Source organism: Muscardinus avellanarius, assembly GCF_963383645.1.
Source record: "Muscardinus avellanarius genome assembly, chromosome: 16".
NCBI lineage: Eukaryota > Metazoa > Chordata > Mammalia > Rodentia > Gliridae > Muscardinus > Muscardinus avellanarius.
This window is the reverse complement of record NC_137802.1, coordinates 5,697,889-5,725,430: the sequence shown is the minus strand read 5'-3', so window position 1 is coordinate 5,725,430 and position 27,542 is coordinate 5,697,889. Positions and strand designations below refer to the sequence as shown.

Genomic DNA, 27,542 nt, shown 5'->3' with positions numbered 1-27,542 from the left:
AAGTAGCTGGGGCTGGCTGCAAACCGTGATCTTCCTGTCTCAGCCTCCCGATGTTGGGATTACAAGCGTGCATCACCACCCCCGGCTCTTGGTGGGAACTTTGAGTTCACAGGAGCTCCTAGTACTCTGAGGAGTGGTCAGTAGAGTTTCACAGCTGCCAGGAAGTGCTTGAAGACCAGTGTGAATGAGCCCTCCAGGTAGGGTCAGTGCCGAGGTCATTTCTGTGGGTCTGGACACACTGTCTCCACACTGGTTCTTTTGAGGCCAAGGCTCAGGGCAGGAACCTGGTGTGGCTTTTTTGTTGTCCAGCCCTTTGGAGGATGGAGGCAGGGAGCACGGTTGCAGGAAAGCTTTGACGAGCATCTGGATTTGCTCCAGAACTGCATTAAGAGAAGTGGCTCCGTGCTGGAGATGAGCAGTCCAGGCCCTTGGTCAAGCCTGGCGCCAAGTCAGACATGTTGGTAACACTTGTTAACAGCAGGGAGCATTGCCTGTGGCTAGCAGTGAGGATACAGACAGAAATGTGCTTTAGACTTGGCTCTTTTGGGAAGCCTGTGTGTATAGAGTATGTGGGACGACCTGACAACCCAGACTTCATTTGCCGGTGTGGGATGAGACCTAGAGCTCCTAGCCCTGGGAATGGGGCCCTGGAAGCCTCTGCTGTTGGCACATTTTGCAGGGTGATCCCAGATCATGACTCCTCAACAGGTGCAGAACCCAGGTTTCTGGCTTGCCCCGGGTGGCCTCTGGGCCTCTGGCTGTGTCAAGTGCTTAACAGATGGCGGGAAGCATCTCGAGCTTAATCTCACACATGCCCTGTAGGTGGGCTTCTTACCTTGCCTTTTACAGGGGTGTCGACTGGGTGAGTCATAGAGCTCTGTCTGGAAGGGGATGTCTGCCTTTTTAAATCTGGTAGTCTTTCCTGGCACAGTGGTGGTACACACCTATAATCCCAGTGACTCAGAAGGCCAGGCAGGAGGATTGCAAATTTGAGGCCAGCCTTGGCAACTTAGTGACACCTTGTCTCAAAATAAAATTTCAAAAAGGGCTAGGGATGTAGTTCAGTGGTAAAGTATTCCTGGGTTCATTACTGAATAAATGAAATCTTAGAGTTCTTTGAATGACAATGACTATCTTAAGTTATAAAGCATAACCAAATGAACACCTAAAAACTTAGTGCTCTCGTTACTGCAGATAAGAAACTGAGGTTTAGGATCAGCATGTGACCAAACAAGGTCGCAAAGCTCGTAGGTGGCGGAGCGAACCCAGCTCTCTTCCATTCCATAACTTTCATGTGGCCATTTTCACTGTGGGTTGACAGGTTTTTCTCTTTTCTTTTTTGGTACTGAGGATTGGATCCAGGGACATTCTCCCTCTGAGCTACACCCTCAGCCTTTTTTATTTTTATCTTTACAGTACTGGAGATTGAGCCCAGGGGCATTCTACCTCCCAGCTACACCCCCAGTCCTATTTTTTATTCCTTTTTTTTTTTTTCCAGGTCTGGGGATGGAACCTAGGTGCATTCAACCTCTGAGCTATAGCCCCTGCCTTATTTTTTATTCTTTATTTTGAAACCAGGTCTCACTGAGTTGCAAGAGGGCCTCACTTAGTAGCTGAGGCTGTCTGCGAACCGCGATCCTCCGGTCTCCGCCTTCCGAATGCTGGGATTCAAGTGTGTGCCTCCACTCCTGGCTCTGGCTTATTTTTGAAACAGGGTCTCTGGATAGGTTGATGAGTCTCAGTACTCGCTGAGGTTGTCTTCAAACCTGCGATTCTTCTGTTTTAGCTTCCCAAGTTCTGGGATTATAAACATGCACCACCATACTTGGTTTGCCTTTATTTTGAAACAGGGTCTTGCTAAGTTGCTGAGACTGGCCTTGAACCTATGATCCTTCTGTCTCAGTCTCCCAAATACTGGGATTAGAGGCGTGCACCACCATGCCTGGCTCCATCTGACAGATGTTAATAGGTGTTATTTGAGAGAGGGTTCTTTGGTTTCAGTTAAAAAAAAGTCAACAGGTTCTTTTGCTTAGTAATTCTCAGATCCTTTAACATACTGGGCTTTTGAAACTCTGATCGATATTCTTCATGTCAATTTGACAGCACATTTGTCCATAGTCTCTTGTGGGGCTGGTGTTCACAGAAAACCTTGAAGAATCCTGATCTAGGAGTCGCTTGGAATAGGGCAGTCTATAAAGTCAAGGTCTGTTCTTCCACCATTGAAGCCTCCAAACAGGTTTCCAGGTCAGCGGTGCTTCCTGTAGGGACTGAGCCTCCTCAAGCAGCCTGCCTTTTCTTTCTTTCTTTCTTTCTTTCTTTCTTTCTTTCTTTCTTTCTTTCTTTCTTTCTTTCTTTCTTTCTTTTATATACTGAGGATTGAACCCAGAGGCATTCTACCTCTGAGCTACACTCCCAGGCTTTTTATTTTGAAACAGTCTCACTAGATTGATTATAGTCTCACTACTTGCTGATGCTGTCCTTGAACCTGTAATCTTCCTACCTCAGTCTCAAGGACTGGGATTACAGGTGTACACCGCCATGCTCGGCTGGCTTTTCATTTCTTACTGGCTCTAGCATCTAGTTCTCACCCACAGTTTGGTTGGACTTCAAGGAGTCCTTCCCAGGCCCGTGGTGTTTCTGACAGTTAAGCATGTGTCTGTACAGCCACTCTTTTTTTTTTTTTTTTTTTTCCTGGTCTGGGGATGGAACCCAGGGGCATTCAACCTCCGAGTTACACCCCCTGCCCTATTTTTTATTTTTTATGTTTTATTTTGAAACCGGGTCTCACTGAGTTGTAAAGGGCCTCACTAAGTAGCTGAGGCTGTCTGCGAACCGCGATCCTCTTGTCTCGGCCTCCCGAATGCTGGTATTACAAGCGTGGGCCACCACGCCTGGCTTTGTACAGCCACTATTGAGATGGAACTGATAAGCAATCAAGACAAAAAGTTTGTGGTCCAGAGTTAGCCAGGAGTCCTGTGCATGGAAGAAGCTGAGGACACGGCTCTTCCCACGAAGCTGGCAGCAGGCGAGGTTCTGGCTGTACAGATCTGCCACAGCCCGGTGGGGTGTCTGTTGGGTGCCAGGTGCCAGGCACTCATTGAGAGCACGGGGGGCTCAAGAATGGAGTTGCCGCCAGGCGTGGTGGCACACGCTTGTAATCCCTACGCTTGGGAGGCGGAGACAGGAGGATCGCGGTGGTTCGAAGCCAGCCCCGCTGGCTTAAGAGACCCTGTTTCCAAAAATAAAAAAGTATAAAGTAGGTCTGGGAGTGTAGCCCTGAGGTAGAAGGGCTTCCAGGAACTCAGTGCCACAAAAAAAAAAAAAAAAAAAAGAATGGAGTTGCCTCTCGCGTTTCAAGTGGGAAAGACACTAGCTGAGAAGAGGACAATCATTACCCACACTCACTGGCCAGGGAGCAGTTTTAAAAACCATGTAACTTGTTGAAAATAAATAGAAATTTGAGTGTGATGGAAATTCTTAAAATATCCCAAACACAGCTGTCTTCAAAATTTTGGAGCCCCCCAGAGGCGGCTTTTAAAGCACAGGCCTCTCAGTAAATGAATTCTCCTTGGACTGAGGCAGCCCTAGTTCCCCTGGTGAGTCAGTGTTGTGAGCAGCTGCCTTGACTCCCTTGCTTGCCGAAGGCTGAGGGGAAGGGAGGGAGAATGAGGAGGGGATCGCCGTCTCCTCACCAGGGTCTCCCTGAGTCCCTCCAGCTGCCTCTAGGGCCTCTAAAGTCTGCCCCTTCGAGGGCTCTGTTTTTTCATTTTATTTTTACTTTTGCAGTGCCTAGAGATTGCAGTGCTGAGGGTCTCACTTTTTTTTTTTTTTTTTTTTTGTGATACGGGGGATTGAAACCAGAGCTTTTCTACCTTTGAGCTACATCCCCGGCCCGATTTCATTTTTTTAATTTTGAAACTGTCTAAGTTGTGGCAGCCTCACTAAGTTGCTGAGGCTGGCCAAGAGTCTGCAATCCTCATGTCTCAGCCTCTCAAGTACTGAGATTACAGGCATGCGCCACCATGCCCAGCTCTCTTAAAGGCTGTTTAAAAGAAGGGTTCTAGTCAGGCGTGGTGGCACATGCTTGTCATCCCCGTGCTTGGGAGGCAGAGACAGGAGGATCGCGCGGGTTTGAAGCCAGCCTCACCGCCTTAAGAGACCCTGTTTCCAAATAAAAATAGGTCTGGGGGTGTAGCCCGGAGATAGAAGGGTTTCCAAGAACCCTAGTACCACCCAAAAAAAATGCCGGGGTTCTAATGCCGGGCATGGTGGCACACACTTGTAATCCCAACATTTGGGAGGCTGAGACAGGAGGATCATGGTTTGAGGTCAGCCTTAGCTACTACTTAGGCCATTTGTAACTTAGACCCTGTTTCAAAATACAAAGAATAAAAAATAGGGCTGGGGGATGTGGCTTGGAGGTAGACTGCCCCTGGGTTCCATCCCCAGTACCACAAAAAAGAAAAAAAGGGTTCTAGCCAGGCATGGTGGTGCAGGCTTATAATCTCAGTACTTGGGAGGCTGAGACAGGACTATTGCAGCTTTGATGACAGCCTTGACAATCTAGCAAAACCCTATTTCAAAATAAAAAATATGGTCTGGAGTTGTAGATTCAAGGTAGGATGCCCCTAAGTTCAATCCCCAGTACCCAAAGGGGGGGAGGGGCCCCTATATGGGCATGATGACAACTATAATCACAGTGCTTGGGAGGTTGAGACAGGATCAGTCACGGGTTCAAGGCCAGTCTCAGTGACCGAGGGAGATCTTGTTTCAGAATGAAAAATAAAAAGTGTTCAACCCCCACTACCACAAAGAAAGAAAGGGTTTCTGAAGTTGGGCACGGTCTTGCATATTGTTATCTCAGAGAGGAGGATCTCAGTTTGAGACAAGCACGTAGTAACCCAGTGAGACCCGGTTTCAAAATAAAACAAAATGGGAATGGGAGTAAAGCTCAAAGTTTAATTCCCCCTGGGTTTAGTCCCCAGAACCGCACAAACCCTCCAGAAGAAGTGCTCCTGGCCTGTGCTGTGAGAGTCCTGTTTTGGCCTCTGCCTTAAGAGGCCAGTGGTTCTGCTTGTCTTGTGCCAGGTTTTTTCCTTGAGTGGTTCTGGGCAGAATCTTCCTGGTGCTTAATGTGATATTTCTCTTTGTTTTGTTGTTCTTTGTGGTAATGGGCATTGAACCTAGGGGCACTCTACCACCAGGTTACACCCCCAGCCCTTTATTTTTTTATGTTCAAACAAGGTCTGCCAAGTTACCCAGGCTGGAGCTTGCCATTTTCCTGCTTCAGCCTCCTAAGTCGCTGGGTTTTATGCTCCCAGAAGTATTTCTTTCTTTCTTTTTCTTTTTTCTTTCTTTCTTTTTTTTTTTTTTCTTTTTTTTTTACCCCAATACATTGTATCTCTGAGCTATACTCCCAGCCCTGTTTTTATTTTTTGGTACTGGAGGTAGAACCCAGGGGCTTTCTACCTCCCAGCCCTATTTTTTATTTTATTTGGAAACAGGGTCTCTCTAAGTTGCTGAGAGCTTCACTAAGTAGCTGAGGCTGGCTTCGAACTTGTGCGATCCCCCTGTGTCTGCCTCCCAAGCGCTGGGATGACAAGCGTGCGCCCCCACGCCTGGCCCCGGGGACATTCTACCTCTGAGCTAGAGCCCCCGGTCCTATTTTTATTCTTTATTTTGAAACAGGGTCTCAGTAAGTTGCAGAGGGCTTCACCAAGTAGCTGAGGCCGGCCACAAACCTGTGATCCTCCTGCCTCAGCCTCCCAAGTACTAGGATTACAAGTGTATTTCCCTTTTATGTAGATCCTTAAATCTTGTGAATAACCCTGCAGCCCTGAGCCTCAGGACTCTGCTCTTCAAGGTGGCGCCTTCTGTTTCTTTCCAGTGGGTATGCTGCTGATGAAATCACTCACTGCATACGGCCTCAGGACATCAAGGAGCGCCGCGCAGTCATCATCCTCAGGAAGTAAGTGCCCTGGCCGCTGGCCTTTTCTGTCCTGCTGCTGGGCCTGTCTGGAGATGGGGTTTGGGTCCCTTTAGAACTCTCTTGCCCCAGTCCCCTGGAAGGGTGAGGCCTGGAGAGCCGAAGGCCATGGGTTCTGCTTTTCATACACCCTCGGCAAGCATACGGCTGTTGTCTTTTCAACAGGAAGTGAAGTTTGTTGGCTGTTGAAGGTTTCCGGGACTGAGCAAAAGCACATGCTCCCAGTATTTATGGGCAGTTTGAGACAAGATTTGGGGAGACTTTTCCAAACCTCTTCCTGCCGCCCCAACCTATCCCTCGCCGCCTTAGTTTTGGCTTGTCACATGTGCGCTCAGTGATTATTTTTAGACAGTGCCTTAGCAGCCTGCTTTAAAATGCCTGGGTTTTACTTCTGGGAGGAGCAGGGAGTGAGGAAGGACACAGGCTGGAGGTGAGGACACAGACACAGCGTTTCGCTGGCTCAGAGGTGGCTGTTCCCCTTTGGTGAGGGGGTTTGTGGCTGGACTGACATCTGTACACCTGAGCTCGCCAGCGTTCTCCTCACGGGGTGAGCAGCAGGTCTGTCAGCAGCGTCGGCCACACACTGAGTCAAAGGAAGACGAGCCTTCCTTTTGGAGGGAAGGGCCAGAGAGCGGTGGTGCCCAGGTTTCCATGGAGGTCGGTGTAGATTGAGGCTTGATCAGGATATGTAAAGCTTGCCGTCTTCTTTAAAATTTAAATAAACTTATTTTGGAGCAGTTCAAATATATAGAAAATGTGATGATAATACAGAGTGTCCAATATTCCATTTCCTCTATTATTAATATCTTACATTGGTATGGTATGTTTGTTATAATGAAGAAATCAAAGTAGCAAGCCAGGCGTGGTGGCGCACGCTTGTAACCCCAGCATTGGGAGGCTGAGACAGGAGGATCGTGGTTCGCGAACAGCCTCAGCTACTTAGTGAGGCCCTTTGCAATTCACTGAGACCCTGTTTCCAAATAAAGAATAAAAAATAGGGCTGGGTATAGCTCAGAGGTAGAATACATCTGGGTTCGATTCCTGGTGCCAAAAAAAAAAAAAAAAACCCATGAGTGGTGGTCCATTCCTGTAATCCCAGTACTTGGGAGGCTGAGACAGGTTCAAGACTAGCCTCAGCAGCTTAGGTCCTCCGTAACTCAGACTCTGTTTCAAAATAAAAAATATGGTTGGGGTGTAGCTCAAAGGTAGAACATCCCTATGTTCAATTCCTAGCACCATAAAGAAAGGATCCAGGTGTGGTAGTATGGACCTGTAATCCCAATGAAAATTATAATTTAGTGAGGCCCTCTGCAACTTGGTAAGACCCTGTTTCCAAAGAGAGAGAGGGAGAGGGAGAGGGAGAGGGATATATATATGTGGGCATGGTGGCACACACTTGTAATCCTAGCATTCAGGAGGCTGAGACCTGAGGATCGCGGTTTGCGGACAGCCTCAGCTACTTAGTGAGGCCCTGTTTCAAAATAAAGAATAAAAGAGCCGGGCATGGTGGTGCACATTGTAATCCCAGCATTTGGAAGGCTGAGACTGAAGGATCTTGGTTCGTGCCCAGCCTCAGCTACTTAGTTGAGGCCCTTTGCAACTCAGTGAGAAACTGCCTCAAAATAAAGAATAAAAAAAAAAAAAAAAAAAGAGCTGGGGGTATAGCTCAGAAGTAGAATGCCCCTGGGTTTCATCCCCAGTACCGCAAAAAAAAAAAAAAAAAAAAAAAAAATTAAAAATTAAAAATAGGGCTGGGGGTGTAGCTCAGAGGTCAGATGCTCCTGGCTTCCATCCCCAGACCCGCAAAAATAAATAAAAATAAAATAGAACTAGGGGTATAACTCAGAGGTAGACCCCACACACACACACACACACACAGGCAGGCAGAGTGATTGGGAAGTTGGAATGTAGCTTGGTAGTAGAGCACTTGCCTAGCATGTATGAGGCCCTGGGTTTTATCTTTATGCTTGCAATTCTAGTACTTGGGAGGCTGAGACAGGAGAATTGCAGACTTGAGTATGCTTGCAATTCTAGTACTTGGGAGGCTGAGACAGGAGAATTGCAGACTTGAGGTCAGTGTGCAATAACTTAGTCTCTTTTAAAATAGAAAATAAAAAGGGCTGGGGGCATAGCTCAGTGGTACAACACCCCTGGGTTCATTCCCAGTAAAACACACACACACACACACACACACACACACACACACACACACACACAGAGTGAGGCCAATTGCTGCTTGTGCACCTGTATTCCTAGCTACTTTGGTTTGAGATAGGATCGCTGAGTTCAGGAATTCAAGGCCAGCCCGGGCTTAGCATAACAAGACTCTCTCACACACACCCCCCTTTATTTTTTGATACTGGAGATTGAACCCTACCCTGCCTCTTAGAAAAAAAACAAGCAGCTGGATACAGTGGCGCTTGCCTGAAGGCTGAGACAGGAGAATTGCAGGTTCAAGGCCAGCCATAGCAACTTAGCAAGACCTTGTTTCAGAATAAATAAATAAAAAGAACTGGGGGTGTAGCTGGGAGGTAGAATTCCCCTAGGTTCAATTCCCAGTACCAAAAAACAGTCTCTGTAAACAAAAAGGCTAGGTGTGGCTCAGTGGGAGAGCACCTGCTTAGCACGTGTGCCGATGGTCATTTTCCAGCACCGCAGACAAAACAATCCGGAACCCCAAAAAGTGAGGAATGAGCTCCGCTTCCTTCAGGATCTCGTCTACATAGGCGGTTTCACTGTTCTTCCTGCATTTATTTATTTTTGTGGTATGGGGGATTGAGCCCAGGTGCATTCTCCCTCCAAGCTATACCCCCAGCCCTAATTTTTTTTTTTTTTTTTTTTTTGCGGGTCTGGGGATGGAACCCAGGGCATTGACCTCCGAGCCACACCCCCTCCCCATTTTTATTCTTTATTTTGAAGCAGGGTCTCACTAAGTTGCAGAGGGCCTCACTAAGTAGCTGAGGCAGTCCGCGAACCTTGATCCTCCGGTTTCAGCCTCCCGAATGCTGGGATGACAAGCATCCGCCCCACGCCCGGCCTAATTTTTATTCTTTATTTGGAAACAGGGTCTCACTGAGTTGCAGAGGGCCTCACTCAGTTAGCTGAGGCTGGCCTTGAACCTGTGATCCTCCGGTCTCAGCCTCCCAAGCGCTGGGATTACAAGTGTGGGCCGCCAACTTGGCTCTCCGTTTATTTACTCATTTATATCATTACGGGCCCTTGAGTATCTACGTTCACTTTGTTCCAGCCTTGGCTTTTGCGAGCTGTTTGTTGGTTTATTCAGTTTTTATTTTCATGGTACTGAGGATTGGACCAAGGGGCGGTCTACCTCTGAGCTACACTCCGGGCCCTTTTTTGGTTTTGTTTTGAAACAAAGTCTCATTGCTGAGCATCTCACTGCTTGCTGAGGCTGTCCTTGAACTCATGATCCTGTCTCGCCTCCCTAGTACACCACACACACCCCATTGTTTGTTGGTTTATGGGTCTGTTTTTCCAACTTGCCATCTTTTCCTGTGTGTGTGTATAATACTGGAATTAAACCTAGAGGCATTTTACCTCCAAGCCTCCACCCCCAGCTTGCTTTTATTTATTTGTAAATAGGTCTAAGTTGCTGGGGCTGGCTTCAACCCTGCAAATCCTCCTGTCTCCGCCTCTCGTGTGTTGGGACGTGTATTGGGATTACAGGTGTGCGCCACCATGCCCGGCTTACCTTGCCATCGTTTTAACTTCAGTTAGTAACTTTGGCACCCTGGGTCTGAGGGCTCACAACTCCAGAATACGGTGGTAGTGGAGCCTCCTTGGCGGGGCTCTGTTACTTTGTCCTTTGGTGGTGTGGATGTGATCCACGCTCGTGTGCGAACTCCAGAAGCTGGTCATCCTGGTGGTTGGCAAGCTCTCTCCTCTACATGAAAAATATTCCCAGAGCTGATCAAAGGAATAGTGTTTATCATCTTTCTACTTTCTTTTCCTATGGTTTCCAGCACAAGTCAAAACCCAGAACCTGAAAGTAGTAAAATCCAGAGTAGCTTCCTGTTGGCCTGTCTTCCCTGTCATTCTTCTCAGGCCGTACCTGTTACTTCCAGCCAGCTGCAGGAGGGGCAGGTGGCTTGCCAGGCCCGGCCCTGGACAGTCGCTATCTCAGCTGGGCATAGAATGGTAACAGTAACTTCCCAGGTGCTCCAGCCTCTCACTGTAGTTTATCTTGGGGAAGTCTTTGCTAGAGCTGCCCATAGCCGGAACATCCAGTCAGCCTTCTAGATGCTTCCTTCCTGTTGAGTGGTGTCCAGGCACACTGAGTCAGATGCTCCTCAGCGTCTTCACTGACTCCCTTAGGAACTCCTTGCCAGTTGGCCCTGCAGTAACCTGACCTTGGGAGTGGCTTTGTGGGCAACTGGGGCTCCTGGACTTTCTGACTTGAGTGGGCTCAAGAACTCTCCAGGGACTGGACCGGAGAGCAGAAACCAGAGCTTTGGTGTGAGGCTAGCCCAGCTTCCCTGGCGTGCCCAGCTGCAGAGACAGGCTCAGGCATCTCTGTTGCCTGCAAAATAAATCCAGCCTCGTCTCCCGAGAGATTCTTCCCTTCATCTTCCAGTCCTCACCTACTTTAAAGTATCTGCAGGCAGGGCCTGGTGGACCACGCTTGTCATCCCAGCATTTGGGCCGGTGACGTGGTTCGCGGACAGCCTCAGCTACTAAGTGAGGTTCTTTGCAACTTAGTGAGACCCTGTTTCAAAATAAAGAATAAGAAATAGGGCTGGGGGGTGTAGCTCGAAGATAGAATGCCCCTGGGTTCCATCCCCAGAACTGCAAATAAATACATTAAATAAATAATCTGCAGCATGGCACCCGCTTGTAATCCCAGAACTTGGGAGGCTGACAGGAGGGTCACAGGTTTGTGGCCAGCCTCAGCAACTTAGACTCTCTGCAACTTAGTGAGACCCCATTTCAAAATAAAGAATAAAACATGGCTGGGAGTGTATCTTGGAGGTAGAATGTCCCTGGGCTCAACCCGCAGCACCAAAAAGCAGCCAAGCCAAAGATGGCACAAGTTGGGCTGGGGATGTTGCTCAGGGTGGAGGGCATGTTTAGCGTGTGGGGAGGCCCTGGGTTCCATCTCCAGCACTGCCCCTACTCTCCCAAAAAGTTTTCACAGACTGAGGATCTGAGGACTAAACGTTAGTTCCTGTCAGGCAGACTGGCAGATCTTTCTAAGGGCATCCAAAAGGATGACTGCCAAGTGCTTTCTGGTTGGACAAAATGTAGCTTCTTTGAACATGAATGATGCTGGGTTTTCATGCACATTGTGCCCTTGTTTCTCACTGGAACGTTGGAAGTGACTTTTTTTTTTGCGGGTCTGGGGATGGAACCCAGGGGCATTCAACCTCCAAACTATACCCCCTGCCCTATTTTTTTATTCTTTATTTTGAAACAGGGCCTCACTAATTAACTGAGGCTGTCCTTGAACCACGATCCTCCTCCGGTTTCAGCCTCCCAAATGCTGGGATGACTTGTATGCCCCACACCCGGCTTGGAAGTGACCTTTTGAGAGCTTTCCCAGGAGTGAAATCTTGAGTCTGAAGTTTGATGTTAACAGTGTTTGTGGTCACAGTCATTAACCGGCTGAGTGAGGCCTTTAACCTGGGCTCCCTAGTGCACAGTGGAGCTCCCCGGGCCTGCCCTTACTCCCAGTGTGTCACTGGAGTAGAAGCTTTGAATTAAGAAACTGGAACTCAGTAAAGGGGCTTTATTGCCTCTGAATATAGAGAGCTAATTGCTGTGTGATGTATCAAGAGGACCACTCTAGAGGGCCGGGTGAGGCAGCAATTGCAGGCTTCTCAGCATCCCACCCAGAACAAGCTGTCAGTGTGCGTGCGTGCATCCGTCCATCCATCCATCCATCCATCCATCCATCCATCCATCCATCCATCGTTGTGATTGAACCCAGGGACATTCTACGTCTGAGCTACCTCAGCCCTGTTTTATTTATTTTTTTAACATTCTCACTAAATTGCTGAGATTATCCTTGAACCTGAGTTTACAAAAGTAACCTCCACGCCTGGCCGTCTTTTCTTCATAATCATTGGTGCCCCCAGAAGAGGGCCTGGACCTCACCTTTTAATAGGTGTGGTTAAAGTTTTAATGTACTGGTCGGATAACCAAGAGGCTGATCAACTTAGAAGGTGAAGAACCCCCGGGCCCGGGCACTCCAGTGCTTGCATTACTCCCTGGTCCTCTCCTGGTGAAACTTGCTAGCACCAAGGTCCACACATTGCTCCTGAGAGTAGGAGGCACGAGCTCTGTGTGGAAAGGGCATCAGACAGAAAGTGAGCTGCTTCGGATGATCTTCGAGCAGGGATTCAGACTTGTATCTCCTACGTACTGTATGCAAGGCAAGATGCACTGTGGAAACTTGGCGCTCCATTGGTTCTTCCTGTGTTTGCATTCCATTATAACACAAAGCAAACCGGGCATGGTGGCACATGCTTGTAATCCCAGTGCTTGGGAGGCTGAGGCTAGGGGGTTGCAGGTTCAAGGCCAGCCTCAGCTACTTAATGAGGCCCTCTGCAACTTAATGAGACCCTGTTTTAAAATAAAGAATAAAAAATAAAGTTGGAGGTATATAGCTTGGAGTTAGAAAGCCCCTGGGTTCAATCCTCAGTACTGCAAATAAATAAATAAATAAATAAATAAATAAATAAATAAATAAATAAATAAATAAATAAAATCAAAGTAGAGAGTGTCCACCAATAAAACCCCAAACTTACATCCACCTTAAGAGACCAGGGCAGGCCTCATGGACTGGGTTCCTGAGTTTGGGCTGGACAAAAAGGAGAGCGCAAAGGCCAGAGGGTAGTGGAGAACAGGGGACAGTGCAGAATAAGGGGAGCAGGAAGGGGGTCTTTGAGCAGCATTTGATTCTCAGAGGATGACTTCTGGTCTCCAGAAGCCCCCAAGGCTGCATTGTGCCTGCTGTCAGACATTTCTCTGGGCAACCCCACACCTGCAATCCCAGCTACACAGGAGGCTAAAGCAGGAGGATTGCAACACAGAGTCTGTCTGGGCAACTTGGACCCTGCCTCCAAATAAATGATTTTTTAAAAAAAAAGGACAGGGAAAGCGGGGTGTGGTGGCGCATGCCTGTAATCCCAGCATTGGGGAGGCTGAGACCAGAGAATCTCGGTTTGTGGACAGCCTCAGCTACTTAGGCCCTCCGTAACTTAAACCCTATTTCAAAATAAAGGATAAAAAATAGGGCAAGGGATGTAGCTCGGAGATCGAATGCCCCTGGGTTCCATCCCCAGACCCACAAATAAAAAGGACAGGGAAGCAGGGCATGCCTGTAATCCCAGTATTTGGAAGGCTGAGACAGAGGGACTTAGCCTCAGCAGTTTAGCAAGGCCCACAGCAACTGAGACTCTGTTTTAATCCAAATAGGGCCAGGAGTGTAACTCAGAGGAAGAACGCCCCTGGATTCCATCCCCAGTACCATACACAAAAAGAAGACCGGGGCTGGGCGTGGTGGCGCATGCTTGGAATCCCAGCATTTGGGAGGCTGAGACTGGAGGATCATGGTTTGCAGACAGCCTCAGGTACTAAGTAATGAGGCCTTTTGCAACTCAGTGAGACCCTGTTTCAAAATATAAAGAATAAAAAATAGGGCTGGGGTTGTAGCTTGGATGTAGGATGCCCCTGGGTTCCATCCCCAGTTCCGCAAAAAGAAAAAAGACTGGGAAGCCAGGCATCATGGGTGCAGTGGTGCCTGCCTGTCGTCCCAGTGCTTGGGATGCTGAGACGGGATCACAAGTTGGAGCCCAGCCTCAGTAACCTAGACCCTGTTTTAAAATAAAAAATAGAGAAGTGCTGGCTTGCAGCACAGACATAGAATGTTTCTGAATTCAGTCCCCAGTACTGCCAAAAGAAAAAGGCTCATTCTTGAGGTAAGCACTCTCCAGTTAAGCAGATAGATCTCTCAAGGCAATGTGAACAGCCCACTTCTTTGCTTTTGGTCAAGCGGGACTCAGCTCAGTGCTCTAGAGCTGGGAAAAGCCTCTAGAAATTTACCTGCCCAATGGTAATGGAGGTCGGTCTTTTGTTTGTTTTTGTGGGTCTAGAGATAGAACCCAGGGGCATTTGACCTCCAAGCTATACCCCCTGCCCTTTATTTTGAAACAGGGTCTCACTACATAGCTGAGGCTGTCCGTGAACCGCCCTCCGCCGGTCTCAGCCTCCTGAATGCTGGGATTACAAGTGTGCACCACCACGCCTGGCCAGTATTCTAGGCTTTGTGCCAGCACCAGGAGTGTGGTTAATGCGGGGCCTTTCTGCTTGGCCTTTGGGGAAGTCAGCCATTGAACAACTCCCTGGGGACTGGTCAAGGAAGGCTTTCCAGAGAACACTCCTGAGGGTGCTTGAGGATGCTTGGTCCTCAGCCCAAAACAGAAGGTGCTCAGGGGCAGAGGCAGTTCTGTCAGAAGAGATGCTCTTTGAAGCCGGGCGTGGTGGCGCACGCTTGTAATCCCTGTGCTTGGGAGGCTGAGACAGGAGGCTCGCACGGGTTCGAAGCCAGCCTCAGCTACTTAGTGAGGCTCTGAGCAACCTAGGGAGACCCTGTTTCCAAATAAAATATAAAAAAGGTCTGGGAGTATAGCCCAGAGGTAGAAAGCCTCTGGATTCCACCCCCCAGTACCACCAAAAAAAAAAAAAGAAGAGGAGATGCTCTTTGGCCTGGGAAGTGGGAAGTGTGGCCAGCCAGCGGCAGAACGCTTGCCCACCATGAGATGTGCCAGGTTTCCATCCCTAGCACCAAAAAAAAATAAATGTTCTTTACAGAGGTTTGGAGTCCAGGAAGTCTGGGGGTGTCCTCAAGCCAGACCGTAAAATAGAGAAGGGGTGAGAGGCTTGAAACACTTGGGGGAGACATGGGGAAGGTGCTGGGGAGCCACTGAGGCGTGTGTACGGGGTGAGCAGCTCACACGTGACACTGTCTGAAGGAGGCTGGGCTCCTGGCTTACTGACCAGAGCCATAGAGGATCCCCACCCAAACTGAGCAGCTGGCCTGTAGGGCTGGTGTGGATGAGCAGAGGCCGGGCGTGGAGGGGGAGCTGGGGGCTTCATCCCTCAACCGGGCATTGCCACCACAGAGACCCCTGCCACCTCCGGGGCGTGGTCCTGTCCTGCCTCCTCCTCCCCTGTGGGGAAGTTCATCCTGCATCTGAAACAGGGTCTCACTGAGTTGCAGAGGGCCTCACTAACTAGCTGAGGCTGGCCACAAACCTGCGGTCCTCCTGTCACAGCCTCCCAGGTCCTGGGGTTTCACTCATGTACCCCCATGCCTGGCTCGGGCTCTTCTGATCAGTCTGCGTCCCTGCCCCGAGGGATGGGCTGCAGTGAGCCACCAGGGCGGCGGTGGGCATAGACTCCTGGCCTGGCTCTGCTGCTGCCTCTCCAGATGCCTCCTTCTCTACTCATGTGTTCTCACCTGTAAATTGGGCCGTTTGTGGCTAAATTTATGAATGTTAAGCAGGGCGTGATGGCACACACTTGTAATCTCCGCATTTGGGAGGCTGAGACAGGAGGATCTGGGTTCGCCGCCAGCCTCAGCTACTTGGCAAGGCCCTTTCCAATTCAGTGAGACCCTGTTTCAAAATAAAGAATAAAATACAGGGCTGGAGGTATAGCTTGGAGGTAGAATGCCCCTGCATTCCATCCCCAGTACCACCACCACCAAAAAAAAAAGTCATAATAAAGTAAAATAGGGCTGGGGGTATGGTTCAGAGGTGGAATGCTCCTGGGTTTAATCCCTGGTACCAAAAACAAAACAAAACAAAAAACCAGGGTCTTGCTAAATTGCTGAGGCTGGTCTTGAACCTTCAATCCTCCTGTCTCAGCCTCTCAAGTATTGGGATTACAGGCATGCACCAAGCACCTGGCACATTATCTTTGTTCTAGTTTCACCTTTACCTAGACCCAGCCCCCGTTAGGTGCTGACACCCTGGGTGGTCCCTCTGGGTGTGGTCCATGGGCTGACCCGCACATATCTGGCCCAGATCTGCAAGGCAGGTCTTCCTTAGGTCTGGTCCAGACCTCACTACTAGAACTGTACCTCCTAACTCCAAGTTGTGAGGGGCTGTTAGACTATGAGGGACCCAGCCTGCTTTGTGGGAGTTGATTGCCTTTTGTTAGAGGCATGTTTTTAAGTTAATCTGCTTAACTTTGCAGTGGGCTCTGGGCTTGGGCTGCAGCTCTGGCCTGGCTTCTTGCAGCAGGTGAGTCTCCTGAAGTGTCAGGAGGGCGGACCCTCAGCTGTAAGAGATCCATGATAGTCCAGGGTTTGTGTCGGAGCCCCGAGCGCCTCGCCCCCAGAGTGAACACAGAAGGCTGGGTTTCTGGTAGGGCCACCTCTCATCATCTCTTTTTGAGAGCTCTTTCCTAATGGCAGGAAGGCTGTCATGTTCTGGGGGAAACCAAACCCTTCTCTTAATTTGGGCAGCCGGAGAAGCAGAGGGCTGGCCGGCCCCTGGCCTGTCTGTCCAGGCTCAGCTGTCCCGCCTGCTCTCCAGCCTCTCTGGCACTTCACCTCTATCTCCCCAGACAGGTTGCCCCGAGAAGTAAGCGCAGAGGGCCAGGGCTTGCCGGGCCTCAGTTTGTGGCAGGATGTGCCCCAGAATTGTGTGGGTTAAGCGAAGCACGGGCTTGTCTTGGTGGCTCTTGCCATCTGCCCCTCGCCCTGAGGAAACAACTCCAGAGTGCCCCATTAGGCTTCACGGGGGCTCTGGGGCTTCCTGGCCTGACACCTGGCACCTGTGGGGTCTTAACCCTGTGGGTGCCCAAGGAGGAACTTTTTCCACAAGGCTATAGGCTCCTGGAGTCCCCTGACTCCGGCTGAATGGCTGATGTCTCCTTTGGGCTGATCTCTGCCACCTCTCAGCTCAAGGGCATGAGGTCTGGAAGAGCCTTGGGGCTGAGGTGATCCTACATTGTTGTGTCTGGGTGTTGCTCAGTACTTCCTCTGCCCAAGGAACTGGAGCCTTGAGGGAGGCCACTTGTCTGATCACTGGACTCTGAGAAGTGAACTGAGCCTGAAGCCAGTCACTTCTCTCCCTTCTTTGCTCAGGTGGGGAAACTGAAATCTAAGGAAGGCTGCCAACCAGCCAGGACCCCAGGGGCAGTGCCAGGCTGGGGTCTTGCGGCTAGGTCATGCTTCCCCTCTGAGACCAGAGCAGAGAGCAGAGCAGAGATCGCCAGGTTCAGAGTGGCTCCTGCCTGTCAGGCTCACCGAGGCTTAAACTCGTCTCTCACAGCTTCTGCCTGTCTGACCGTTTTCTCTGCCTGCTCACTGCAGGCCAGTGGAGAACAGCTTTGGAATCGGGGTTGGGTAGGGGGCTGTAAAATTTGGATGAAGCTTTAAAATTTCCCACCTGCCGGGCATGGTGGCGCACACTTGTAATCCCAGCATTTGAGAGGCTGAGACAGGAGGATCACAGTTCACCACCAGCCTCAGGTTAGTGAAGCCCTTGTAACTCAGACCCCATTTCAAAAATAAAGAATAAGCCGGGCATTGTGGCGCATGCTTGTAATCCCAGCATTTGGGAGGCTGAGACCGGAGGATCGCAGTTCGCGGACAGCCTCAGCTACTTAGTGAGGCCCTCCGCAACTCAATGAGTCCCTGTTTCAAAATAAAGAATAAAAAATAGGGCAGGGGGAGTATCTAGGAGGTCAAATACCTCTGGGTTCCATCCCCAAACCCGCAAAAAAAAAAAAAAAATAAATAAATAAAAAATAGGGCTGGGGATGTAGCTTGGAGGTAGAATCTAGCACCTGGGTTTCATCCTCAGTACTGCAAAATATAAATGAATAAACTTTAAGTCAGGCGTGGTGGCGCATGCTTATAATCCCAGTACTTGGGAGGCTGAGACAGAAGGATCCCAGGTTCATGGCCAGCCTCAGCAACTTAGGCCCTCTGCCTTACTTTGAAACAGTGGGACTGTTTCAAAATAAAAAGTAAATTAGGTCTGGAGGTGTAGCTTGGAGGTAGAATATCCCTGGGTTCAATTCCCCGTACTACAAAAATAATACATAAATAAAATAAGCTTTTTTTTTTTTTGGCAGGTCTGGGGGTGGAACCCAGGGGCATTTGACCTCCGAGCTACACCCCCTGCCCTATTTTTATTCTTTATTTTAAAACCAGGTCTCACTGAGTTGCAGAGGGCCTCACTAAGTAGCTGAGGCTGTCTGCAAACCATAATCCTCCTGTCTCAGCCTCCCGAATGCTGGGATTACAAGCGTGCACCACCACGCCCGGCTAAATTTCATATTTCTAAACCCTCTGCTAGTCCTTGGATTCCATCCATCAGAATCCGCCTGTATGAGAACCCTAAAAGAGGAGTCGCGCCGTGTCAGTGGGTCTCCGCTTTCAGAGGCCTACTGGTGACCCCTGTGTGCTTCCTCTGCAGGACGAGACTGGACGCACCCCGGTTGGAAACAAAGTCTCTGAGCGGCAGCTCTGTGTTGCCACCCAGCTATGCTTCAGATCGTCTGTCGGGAAACAACAGGGACCCTGCTCTGAAGCCCAAACGGTCCCATCGCAAGGCAGACCCTGATGCCGCCCACAGGTACTTGACTTGGGGCCTCGGCCAGGCCAGCAGAGCGTGGGGCAGCCTTGAGAAGCTAGGGGCAGGCTGCTTAGGAGGCTGGGGGTGCTGCCCCTGGAGCCGTCCACCTGGGGCCACTGGGTTGTGGCAGTGGTGGCGTTTCTACCTGACCCTGGCCAGCTCCCCATTACCCCAGAAGGAAGGGGCCAGGTAGAGTCTGAGACGAATGGGCGTGTGTCGCCGTCTGCCCGTGGCTTCCCTGTTCTGTTCAGCCTTACCTGGACACCTGCTCCTGTGGGTCTAAGCTTGGGTGTTAGGGAATCCTGGCACTTAGAGGTAAACCAGGGGCGTGTTTGAGAAGGGTCAGGGAGGGTTTTGAGCCTGGAAGGATGAGGAGCTGAGCAGGAAGGACTGGTGGAGGGCAGTGGCGCAGCAGAGAGGAGCTTGGTGTTTTCAGGGGCTGATGGAGTTGGTGAAAGAAGAGGGGGAGGGTTGGGAGGGGTGTCGGGAGGTAGAGGTCCGCAGCAGGACTGCGTGAGGTCTCGAGGCCGCCTCCGCCCAGCAGGCCTGGGAGGTCCTGGGTGCTAGACTCAGCCGGCAGACAATGCGGGGTGGCTGAGATGTCCTGAAGATGCAGAGCGGCGCTGACGGTGCTCCGGTGCCAGTGCTGCTGCCAGTTCTAGCGCTTCACTGAGGACCGCTGAGCCGGGGCAGCCGTGCCAAGGATGAGGACTCGGACCAGGCCTCCTGACAGCTCTGGTGACCGCCCTCCCCTTCCTCTGCAGGCCCCGAATCCTGGAGATGGACAAGGAAGAGAACCGGCGCTCAGTGCTGCTTCCTGCCCACCGGCGGAGGGGCAGCTTCAGCTCCGAGAACTACTGGCGCAAGTCCTACGAGTCCTCAGAGGACTGCTCAGAGGCGGCCAGCAGCCCCAGCCGGAAGGTGAAGATGCGGCGGCACTGAGACCGGCCGCCGCCCTCCCGGGACTCTGCTCATCTTCATGTAGCTGTCCCGCCTTTTGTTTTGAGTTTTTGTTTTTGATCCTATATATTTTTTCCTTGGTTTGTTGCCCATTAAGGCTGAAAAGCAGAATTGGCGAGGCCTGGGTTCTCGTGTCCTTGGCCTGCCTCCTGGATGGCGGGCGGTTGGCGCCTGTGGGGACGGCTCTTGCTACAGTGGCCGGTGGAGGTGTGAGGGGCAGTCGACTTCGGGTGGGCTGTTAGGCTGGGTTTGTTCAAAGCAGCAGAGTGTTTGGGTTAAGAAATTCTTGTTTTTGCTTTCATTGTAAATCTTTCGGTGTTCTGAACAAAGTTCAGTTCAGTCTCCCACCCACCTTTTCCCTCCACTGGCGTCACACTTGGTTGCGTTCTCTTGGAGCCTTCCCGCTGGGGGCCGCCCCCCTCTCGCCTGCGCGTCTCCAGGCTCTGGAAGCGCATGCGCCTGTCCTCCCTCCCTCCCTGGCAGGGTGATGGGGTTGGTTAGAGGGCGTAGGCAGTCTAGCCCTGCCCCCCGGAGCTACTGCTGAGCCCTCAGGCTCCTTCCACGCCCTCTGGCCTGCTCTGCCCGCTCCTCCTTGGGCCGCCAGGGGCTGGCACAGTGGTCCTGACTCCTCCCAGAGCACGCCTCTTTGCTGGTTGCACCTTTCAAGCAGATGCGCGGGATTGTATGGAAAGTTAGACTGTCCGTGTCGGGTCAGTTTTAGGAGTTGTTTCTAGCTAGAGACTGGTGTCCTTCCAAGTCTGGCATTTGGGGTATGGGAAATCATTGTGGTGTGGTAGGGCTTTGTTTTCTGTTTTGGGTTCTATTTTCCTTGGTCTCTGGCTTTCTCATCCACTGGCCAGCTGGGGCCTCTTTCTTCTGTTGTCCCTCTAGGAAGGACCCCTCCCCCGTCCACCTGCAGCATGCATCCGAGGCCAGAGCTCAGGCCTACACACTGGGATGGTGCCTTCTCCGCCTCAGGGGCATGGGAGCTGGGGATGGGGCTTCTTAAAAATAATAATAATAATAAAAGAAAAAAGGTGACGTCTTTGGCAGTTTCTACCCACTCAGATCCTGGAAGGCTGCGAGGTTTTGCTGATCTAGATTCATTAGGAATATGTCTTGCCAGCCAGGCCGGGACCTGGGCCTGCCAGGATCGGGCAGGCCTCCCGGCAACCACACGGCCACCTCTCCAGGGCCTCGTGTTGAGAGGCCCAGGCCCGAGGCCGCGGGCTGCAGAAATCTGGGCAGCTGCCATCAAGAAGCCCCACTCAGGGGCCAGAACTCCTTTGCCAGCGTGGACTCCTCAAGTCAGGACTGCATAACTAAAGCAGTTGCAGTTTTATTTTTTTTACAGCTTTCTTCCCAAAAATGATTTGTAGTTGTGTGTGCAGCACTTTGCCCTGATATGTGTGCTCTACAATAAAAACCAAATCTAATATATTTTGAAACGGTTGTCTGATGCTGTGGTAAGAGGAAGCTTGCTTACCTTTGGTGCCTCTTTTTAATCCCTTGATTTTCTTACACGTTGAGCAGAGGTTGGGGAGCGGGGCTCACTGCCCGGCACTGTCCCAGGGGACACAAGCAGTTGCTGACACCGGAGCGTGGACTTGGCCCCTGCCCCGTCCACCCTGAGGAGGATGGCCTTCCTAGAGCACGGTGTCCAGGGGGCCACACCTCTCCTTGGGTGTGGTCAGAGGGGGCACTTCCCAGTGGGGGGAACAGCCTGAACCGAGACAGAGGAGGTTGGCTTGTGCAGAGGGTGTGCGAGTGGTCTTGCTTACTAAGAAAGTTCTAGAGCTCCCACAAGCTGGCCGGCCCCTCACTGGAGCCCCAGGGCCGAGCAAAACGCTTCTGGTCGCCGGCAGCAGAATATGGGATGGGGACGGGCGCGTAGTAGGCGTCTTTGGGTGGAGTGAGGCTGGTGCCAGAGGGCTTCAATCCCCTCAGTTCCCTGACCAGCTCCCAGTGTTCAAGGCTTCCGTCCGGAGTCTCCCTCACTCTTCCCTGTGCTCAGGGCCAGCTGGCTTGGCCAGGTTCCTGCTGTGGAAACCTGGACAAGCTGCTTGACTGCCTACTTAACAGAGAAGAGAGTCCAGAGGGGGCAGATGGCTGCCTGGGGCTGGCTGAGAACCAGTGCCAGGGGAAGGAGAGAGGCCAGGGTCTCTGTCCTGGGTGCCCTGGAGAGGAACACACTTGAACTGAGGGAGGTGGCTCACTGAGGGTCATTCAGACGCACGTGGCAGAGCGGTCACCCCTCCCCGTGCCTGGGCCCAGAGCATAGGAGCTCTGAGGGATGGCAGCTGGGCGGGACCTTTTATAGCTGTGACAGTCGGGCCTAGGCTCCTGTCAGCCCCTGAGGAGCACTCTTGCCCTTCATCCTGTGATCCTGGCAATTCCTGCTGTCCCTGGCTTCAGCCTCTGTCCTGTACTGTGACTCTGTAGCCATCCATGTGAGGAGAATCCTGAGCAGGGGCCCCAGCATCTGAATATGCCTCCTCCCTCTACCTCCCAGGACACTGGGCCAGGCGCTGAGTCCCATGAGCCCCTGCCCACCCAGAAGGGCACCCCGTTCCCCAACCCTGTGGTGTGGAGGGGAAACAGACCCAGAGAGGTTAAGGGACTCGCCCAAGGTCATTTGTTCATTCAAAATAAATCGGAGTGACCTACTGTGTCCCAAGCTCGGTGCTAGAGATATAAGACAGACCTGAGATAGAATGTCAGGCACACGTACACATAGGGTATCTTGAACTTTACCGATAAGAAGGTAGCACATAAGTTGTAAATAGTAAAAAAAAAAAAAAAAAAAAACCACAGCGCTCTATTGTTAATTCCAGATAACCAGTTATTTCTCACAGAACATTTTCATTGGCCCTTTTGCCGAATTCTGGTATTTTGTGGTTTTAATTCAACCACAGTGGGAGGGAGATGTCTCCTACCCGCTTGTATTCGTTTTCCAAACTGGGAAAACAAATGACCACAAACAACAGAAATTTATTCCCTCGGTTCCTGGAGGTCAAGTCCTAAATTGCTACCACTGATTGAAGTCAAGGTTGCTTCCTCCAGAGGCTCACGGGAAACCTGTCCCTTACCTCAAACACCTGGTCGCTTCCCTAATACAACTTCAGGCCCTGCCTCTGGGCACCCGGCCTGGTCACGTCTCTCCGCCCCTCTCAACAGGACACCTGTGATTGGATATAAGGACACCCACACAATCCAAAATAATCCCTTGCAAAGATCTTCGGTCACGTCCACAGACTTTTTCCTCACGTTGGGGGCCAGGGGACAGAGCCCAGGCCCTCGGAAGTGCTAGTGCTCCACCACTGAGCTACGCCCTCCCCAGCCCCTGACCCTTTCTCTTTTCTTACCTGTTCCTGGGCTGAGGACCTGATAGCCTTGGGTCACTGTTGGGTTCACCACGGTGCTCCTCTTGCCCATAAATTGTCATTAAACCTGATAGATACCCTATTGGTTCCTGAAGGAATTACACTAATTGGATTGAGATCTCTCGACCTCAGTATTATGTTGGAATTTATAGACTGTTAACATTTTGTCCGCTGCGTACATCTAGGTCTGCGCTATCCAATATGGTGGCCACTGGACTCTGGCCGTCAAGCACTCGAAATGTGGCTAGTTTGCATTGAGATGTGATTTAAGTGTAAATACATAGCAGAATTTGAAGTCAGGATGAGAATGTAAAATGTATCATTGATAACTTTATATTGATTACATGTTGAAATGACACTATTTTGGACATACTGGGTTAAATAAAATATGCTATTTAAGTTAATTTCACCTATTTTTTTTTTTGTTTCTGTATTTAAGATTTTTTTTTTTTTTTTGTGGTACTCGAGGTGGAACCCAGGGGCATTCGACCTCTAGGCTATGCCCTCAGCCCTATTTTATTTTTTATTTTGAAATAGGGTCTCACTAAATTGCTGAGGCTATTATTTTGCCCCAGCCCTAGGGATTTTAGTTTACATATGTGGCTCCCATTATGTTTTAATTGGATGGCACTTGTCTAGGAAATCATCAAATCAAGCCTGATTTGTGGTGTCTGCCAATTTCTATGGTGCAAATATCCCCATTTTTTGAATTGAGCATGATGTCAGATACCTGTAATGCCAGTACGTGGGAGGCTGAGGCAGGAGGATAGGCCAGCTTGTGGTAACTTAAGATCCTGTTTGAAAGATAAAAATGAGGCAGGCAATCCCAGGGTTTGGGAGGCTGAAGAGAATTGGAGGTTCGAGGCCACAGCCTCAACAATTTAGCAAGATCTTGTTTCAAAATAAAATATAAAAAAAAAAAAGCTGGAGGGTGGGTGTCTTGGCATTTGTTTTAATCCCAGTACTTGGAAGGCTGAGACAGGAGGATCTCAGGTTTGTGGCCAGCCTCCGCTACCTCCACAACTTAATGAGACCCTATTTCAAAATAGAGAATAAAGCTGTGTGTGGTGGCGCACGCTTTTAATCCCAGCATTCGGGAGGCTGAGACAGGAGGATCACAGGTTCTAAGCCAGCCTCAGCTACTTAGGCCCTCCTCAATTTAGTGAGACCCTGTTTCAAAATAAAGAATAAAAAAATAGGACTGGAGGTATAACTCAGAGGTAAAATGCCTCTGAGTTCAATCCCCAGTACTGAAAAAAAAGAATAAAAAATAGGGGTGGGGGTGTTGCTTGGAAGTAGAATGCCCCTGGGTTCCATCCCCAGTACTGGAAAAAAAGAGCATAGGTATTTTTCTAACTCAACTGATCATGAATAAGGGGGCGAAACTGATTGAATCAATGAATGAAGCATTGGGCTGGGCCTGCCTGCAGCTTAGTTGGAGAGCGCTTGTCTAGGATGCATGGAGTCTGGGTTCCATCCCAACCAAGCACCACAAAACAGACATAGATAATGGCAAATACAGTAAAAATAAACAAGAAATGCAGTTATGAATATTTTTTTCTGGTCCTGGGGAATTGAACCCAGGGACCTTCTAACCTCCAAGCTAAAACCCTAGCCCTGTTTTGTTTTTTATTTTGAAATGGGTTCTCCTGAAATTGCTGAGACTGGCCTCTAAACTGCAATCCTTCTGTTTCTACCTCCCAAGTATTAGAGTTACAGGCATGTGCCAGCATGCCCAGCTCCAATATGACTATTTATTTTATTTATTGTAGTACTGGGGGTGGAACCCAGGGGCTTTCTACCTCCGGGCTATACTCCCAGACCTATTTTATATTTTATTTGGAAACAGGGTCCTACCAAGTTGCTGAGAGCCTCACTAAGTAGCTGAGGCTGGCTTCGAACCTGTGCGATCCTCCTGTCTCAGCCTCCCAAGCAGGGGGATTACAAGCGTGCGCCACCATGCCTGGCTTGGCTTGTGGGATCTTGTAAGTGGCCCCAGCATACACTGGGCTCCAGGTGGAGGCTTTTTCATGGAGCAGCCCCTGCACCCCGCCACACGCTGCCAGGTCTCAGGAGCTCACAGCTGCAGTTCCCCATGCGTCCAGAGTATGGCAGCAGAGCCCGAGGATGGTACATAGCAGTGGGGGCAAGGGACAATTGTCTCTCCGTTTCCATGGGAACCGAGGGCCCCAGATCCTGCCAGACATTACCTTAGAGGCAAGAACGCAAGTTCCCCACTGTTTCTGACCCACTCTGCCAGGGCCCTCAGGGCTTGTTGCTATCGAGGGGCACTGAGACCTGGGGGGCAAGCAGGAGCCCCCGAGGTCAGTCGGGCTGAGCGCCCAACCTGGGTCACACAGCTCCTCTCCTGCTGCCTTTGCCCAAGCCAGTGCCCTTTGCCCTTCGCCCCAGGCCGCCCTGCTGGAAGCCAACTTCAGGGCCCCTAGCCAGGCCTCTTGGGGCAGCCCCGGGGCTCCCTCAGCTCAGCTCAGGGTGTACTCTGTGGTTCCAATGTTTATACTCCCTGCTGGGAGATTCAGTCTGAACTTCTACATTTTCTCTTTTCTCAGGGTAAATTCGGCCCTTGTCTTTTTTTTTTTTTTTTTTTTTTTTTAAGCGTAGTCCTGGAAATTGAATCCAGGGGTGTTCTACCTCTGAGCTACACCCCCAGCTCTATTTTACTTTATTCATTTATTTACTTAATTTGGGGAAGTTCTGGGGACTGAATCCAGGGGCATTCTACCTCCGAGCTACACCCCCAGCCCAACTGTATTCTTATTTGGAAACAGGGTCTCACTAGGTTGATGAGCGTCTCACTATTTGCTGAGGCTGTCCTGGAACGTGCGATCCTCCTGTCTCAGTCTCTCCAGTACCTGGGATTATAAGCATGTGCCTTATTTATTTACTTATTGGTGGTACTGGGGATGCTATTTTTTTATATTTTATTTGGAAACAGGGTCTCCTAAGCCAGCGATCCTCCTGTCTCAGCCTCCCAAGCGCGGGGATTATAAGCGTGCGCCACCACGCCCGGTTTATTTATTTATTTTTTTGAAACAGGGTACCAGTAAAGCAAAGAGTCTTGTCAAGTTGCCGAGGCTGGCCTCAAACCTGTGATCCTCCTGTCTCAGCCTCTCAAGTACTGGGATGACAGGCTTGCACCACTATGCCTGGCTTTCCTGTCTCATTTTAATCCTGGCCAATCTCTCTGACCTCATTTGGGACCAGTCATATCCTGATTCTACTAGCTGTGTGACTTGGCCAAATTACTTGACCTCTCTGGCTTCAGTTTCTTCTTGTGTAAAATGTGCCTAGAATTAAAGAAACAACCATGAGCTGGGCGTGGTGGCGCACGCTTGTAATCCCAGCCTTCGGGAGGCTGAGACCTGGAGGATCACGGTTCGCCGACAGCCTCAGCTACTTAGTGAGGCCCTCTGCAACTCAGAGAGACCCGGTTTCAAAATAAAGAATAAAAAATAGGGCAGGGGGTGTAGCTCGGAGGTCAAATGCCCCTGGGTTCCATCCCCAAACCCGCAAAAAAAAAGAAAAAAAGAAACAACCATGAAACTGGGCACAGTAATGCACACCTGTAATCCCAGTACTTGGGAAGCTAAACAGGAATGCAGATTCAAGACCAGCAGGCAGTAATTTAGCAGTCGCTGTTTCAAAATAAAAAATAGCTGGGCGTAGTGTCGCATGCTTGTAATTCCAGCATTTGGGACAGGATCATGGTTCACAGCCAGCCTCGGCTACTTAGGCCCTCTGCAACTCAGTGAGACCCTGTTTCAAAACAAAGAATAAAAAATAGGGCTGGGGGTGTAGCTGGGAGGTAGAATGGCCCGAGTTCCACCCCAGTACTGCCAAAAAAAATAAATAAATAAAAAATAGAACCGGGGGTGTAGCTTAGAGGTAGACTGCCCCTAGATTCAATCCTCGGTATCCCATACACACACACAGGGCTGAATCCCCTGTGCTGGCCCAGTACCCCACGGGGAGGAGGATGGGCAGGGTCTGCCCCCCCCCATACTCCCCTCCACTGCCCAGTCTGGCCTTTGTCCTACCTACTCCTACTGGAGAATGCTATTTATCCATTTATCCTCTGGGTGGGTGCAGTAGTCCTGAACCCATGGCTCCCTCCCACCGGCTCCTGCTCCCAGGCCAGCCTCAGTTTGCATTCCACCCTGCTGGAATCCCAGTCAGCCCCTCAGCCCCCCTTCTCCCTCCTCCCACCTACATCCTCCCCCCCAACCCCCAGCCGAGATTCTGAGCCAGGAATCCTTGGGCCTGCCAAGGGCTGGAACCACCCGGAAGAAACTGTGTGGGTGGTTGGAGTGTCTCCGAAGGGTCCTGGCCCGGGCTGGGATCTGAGCCAGCTCCTAGAAGGCAGGGCCGCTTCCTTCAGCCTGAGCTTGGACCCCTCCTCCCCACTGCCTGGGATCGCCTCTCCTCCAGCGCCTCCCTCTACAGGGAAGGGACCGGCCTCAGAACCAACCACCTCTCTACTCTCAGCTTCTCCTTCCTGTGGGGAAGTGGGGCCGTCCTCTACCTACCAGGACTGAAGGTGATGAGCCAGACGGCACTTGCTGGGGCACCTGCCTCTGAGAA

At 50.6% G+C, this 27,542-nt stretch overlaps 1 protein-coding gene across 1 annotated transcript in view; it reads left to right on the top strand.

Annotated features, from left to right (window-relative positions):
- ALKBH5 (alkB homolog 5, RNA demethylase) overlaps positions 1-19,539 on the top strand; it is a gene marked incomplete at both ends in the record, with an annotated part of 28,906 nt that extends 9,367 nt beyond the window's left edge. Inside the window, 3 exons of the mRNA XM_080712567.1 lie at positions 5,888-5,968; positions 18,439-18,597; positions 19,362-19,539. Coding sequence (XP_080568693.1) covers positions 5,888-5,968; positions 18,439-18,597; positions 19,362-19,539 — 418 coding nt within the window. The remainder of the gene's footprint in view (positions 1-5,887; positions 5,969-18,438; positions 18,598-19,361) is intronic.
- Positions 19,540-27,542: the final 8,003 nt, after the last annotated feature.